At 71.0% G+C, this 2,459-nt stretch overlaps 1 protein-coding gene across 1 annotated transcript; it reads left to right on the top strand.

Moving 5' to 3' along the window:
* AURANDRAFT_31924 (hypothetical protein) lies at nt 1-1,210 on the top strand (the record flags this gene model as incomplete). The annotated part of the gene is made up of 3 exons (XM_009042283.1): nt 1-141; nt 193-512; nt 616-1,210. The coding sequence occupies 3 exons, from the start codon at nt 1-3 to the stop codon at nt 1,208-1,210; spliced, it is 1,056 nt and encodes a 351-aa protein (XP_009040531.1).
* Nucleotides 1,211-2,459: the final 1,249 nt, after the last annotated feature.

The raw sequence follows: 2,459 nt of genomic DNA, 5'->3' as shown, positions 1-2,459 counted from the left end.
ATGTCGGCCCGCGCGCTGGCGCCGGAGCTGACGCGCACGGCCCTCGCGCCGACGGTGACGCTGGCCAGCGGCTACGAGATGCCCGTGGTCGCCCTGGGCACCTGGAAGGCGCCGGCGGGCCAGACGGGCGCCGCCGTCGAGGTATGTTCTCTAAAAATCGCGAGCACAAATCAAACACGACGCTTCATTTAGGCCGCCATCAAGGCCGGCTACCGCAACATCGACGCGGCGAACGACTACAACAACGAGCCCGAGGTCGGCGCGGCGATCAAGAAGTGCATCGCCGAGGGCGTCGTCACGCGCGACGAGCTCTTCGTCCAGTGCAAGCTCTGGAACGCGAACCACCGGCCGGAGCACGTCGTCGTCGACCTCGCCCAGAGCCTGGAAGACCTCCAGCTCGAGTACGTCGACTCCTACGTCATCCACTGGCCCCAGGCCTGCCCCGCGAGCGGGCTCCAGGCGTCGACGCGCGTCGACGGCGCGGACGCGCGCCACTACAGCGAGAACCCCATGTTCCCCATGGACGACGACGGCGCGGCGCGCGGCGCCTCTTTTTTTCTTCCATCGAAGGCGATTCCTTTGCTCCCTAGGCTACTTCTCCTCCGACGAGGGCAGCCACTACACGGAGACGTGGCGGGCCATGGAGGCGCTGGTCGCCGCGGGCAAGTGCCGGTCCATCGGCCTGAGCAACTTCAACAAGGCCCAGCTCGAGGAGGTCGTCGCCATGGCGAAGGTGCCCGTGTCGATCCTCCAGAACGAGTGCCACCCGTACCTCCAGCAGAAGGACCTCGTCGACGTCTGCCGGACGCACGGCGTCGCGTTCCAGGCCTTCTCGCCCCTCGGCTCCGGCGACACGAACCTCGCCGTCGGCCCGTCGCCGACGGGCACGACGCCGCTCAAGGACCCCGTCGTGAACGCCATCGCGGACCGCGCGGGCAAGGACGCGGGCCAGGTCATCCTCAAGCACGCGATCGCCCGCGGCATCGCCGTCGTCACCAAGTCGGTCACGAAGGCGCGCGTCGAGTCCAACTTCGAGCTCTTCGACTGGGACCTGTCGCCCGAGGACACGAAGCTCATGGACGGCCTCAACTGCGGCTGGCGCCACCTCCACTGGCGCGAGACGAGCCACCACCCGGACTACCCCTTCCGCGACGAGCTGCCCTTCGGCTACGAGCTCGAGAAGGTCTCCAACTTCGCGCCGGGCCAGTGAGACGCGCGCTATCGGCGGGGCGTGCGAACGAGGATAGGGCTGTTGGATGATCTACGCTACGGAGGGGGTTCAACACGGCTGCACTGTTGCCAAAGTGACTCAGCGTGCACGATGGTGGGCAGCTCGCTGCTCGCCATAATGGGCGTCGAGCACTTGAGCGCCGTCGAGACGGTGCTCGCGGTCATCGGCTTCGCCATGCTCGCCTGCTGCGCCGCGGCGACGGTCGCGCTCTTCGTGGGCGAGGTCGCGCACCGCTGCACGCGGCGCCTCCGCGTCGCCGAGCTCTGGATCTATCCCGTGAAATCGTGCGGCGGCGTGCGCGTCGCCGAGGCGCGCCTCGACCGCGCGGGCCTGCGCTACGACCGCGAGTTCGCCGTCGTGAAGCGGGCCACCGGCGAGGTGCTCTCGCAGAAGCAGTACCCCGCGCTCGCGGCCGTCTCGCCGCGGCCCGTCTACGGCCGCGTCGGCGAGCTCCTGGAGCTCGTGCTGAGCTCCCCCGGCGGCGGGAGCGTGCGCGTCGACGTGCGGACCACGGGCGACCACGCGACGACGACGTGGTCCGGCCACGACGGCCCGCTGAGCGCCGTCGTCTACCCGCTCGGCGACGCGTGGCTCAGCGACCACCTGGGCCTCGACGTGACGCTCTGCCGGCTCCGCGGCGCGCGGCCGCTGCGGGGCACGCGTTTAGCGCCCGTGTCGCTCGACGACCGGGACCGGTGCCGCTACCAGGACGGCGCGCCGCTGACGTGGGTCGGGGAAGCGTCCGTCGCCGCGGTCAACAGGCGGGTCCGGGCGCGGCTGCCGCCCTTCCACTTCCGGCCCAACGTGGTCATCGCCGGCTGCCGCGCCTTCGAAGAGACGACCTGGGCGCGCGTGCACGTCGGCGCGCGCCGCGTGCCGATCCGCGCGCTGATGGACTGCTACCGCTGCACCATGGTGACCGTCGACCAGGCCGGCGAGGCGGCGCCGGGCGCGCGGCCCCGGGGCCACGACGTCTTTTCGGGCATGAAGCGGTTCCTGGCCAAGGACGCGGCGACGCACGGCCCCTTGCCGGGCGCGAACCCGCACCTTGCGGTCTTCGCGGCGCCGGACGACGCCGTCGGCGTCGTCGTCCGCGAGGGCGACGACGTCGCGCCGACGCCCATCGGGCGGCCGTCGATCTGGGCGCACAACCGCGCGCGGCACCCGGACGAGTTCGAACTCGACGACCGCCGCTTCTGGGTCCGCACCGGCGCGAAACAAACCCGCG

Source organism: Aureococcus anophagefferens (assembly GCF_000186865.1).
Source record: "Aureococcus anophagefferens unplaced genomic scaffold AURANscaffold_29, whole genome shotgun sequence".
Classification (NCBI taxonomy): Eukaryota; class Pelagophyceae; order Pelagomonadales; family Pelagomonadaceae; genus Aureococcus; species Aureococcus anophagefferens.
The sequence above is the reverse complement of the archived record's forward strand: the minus strand, read 5'-3'. Positions and strand labels throughout refer to the sequence as shown.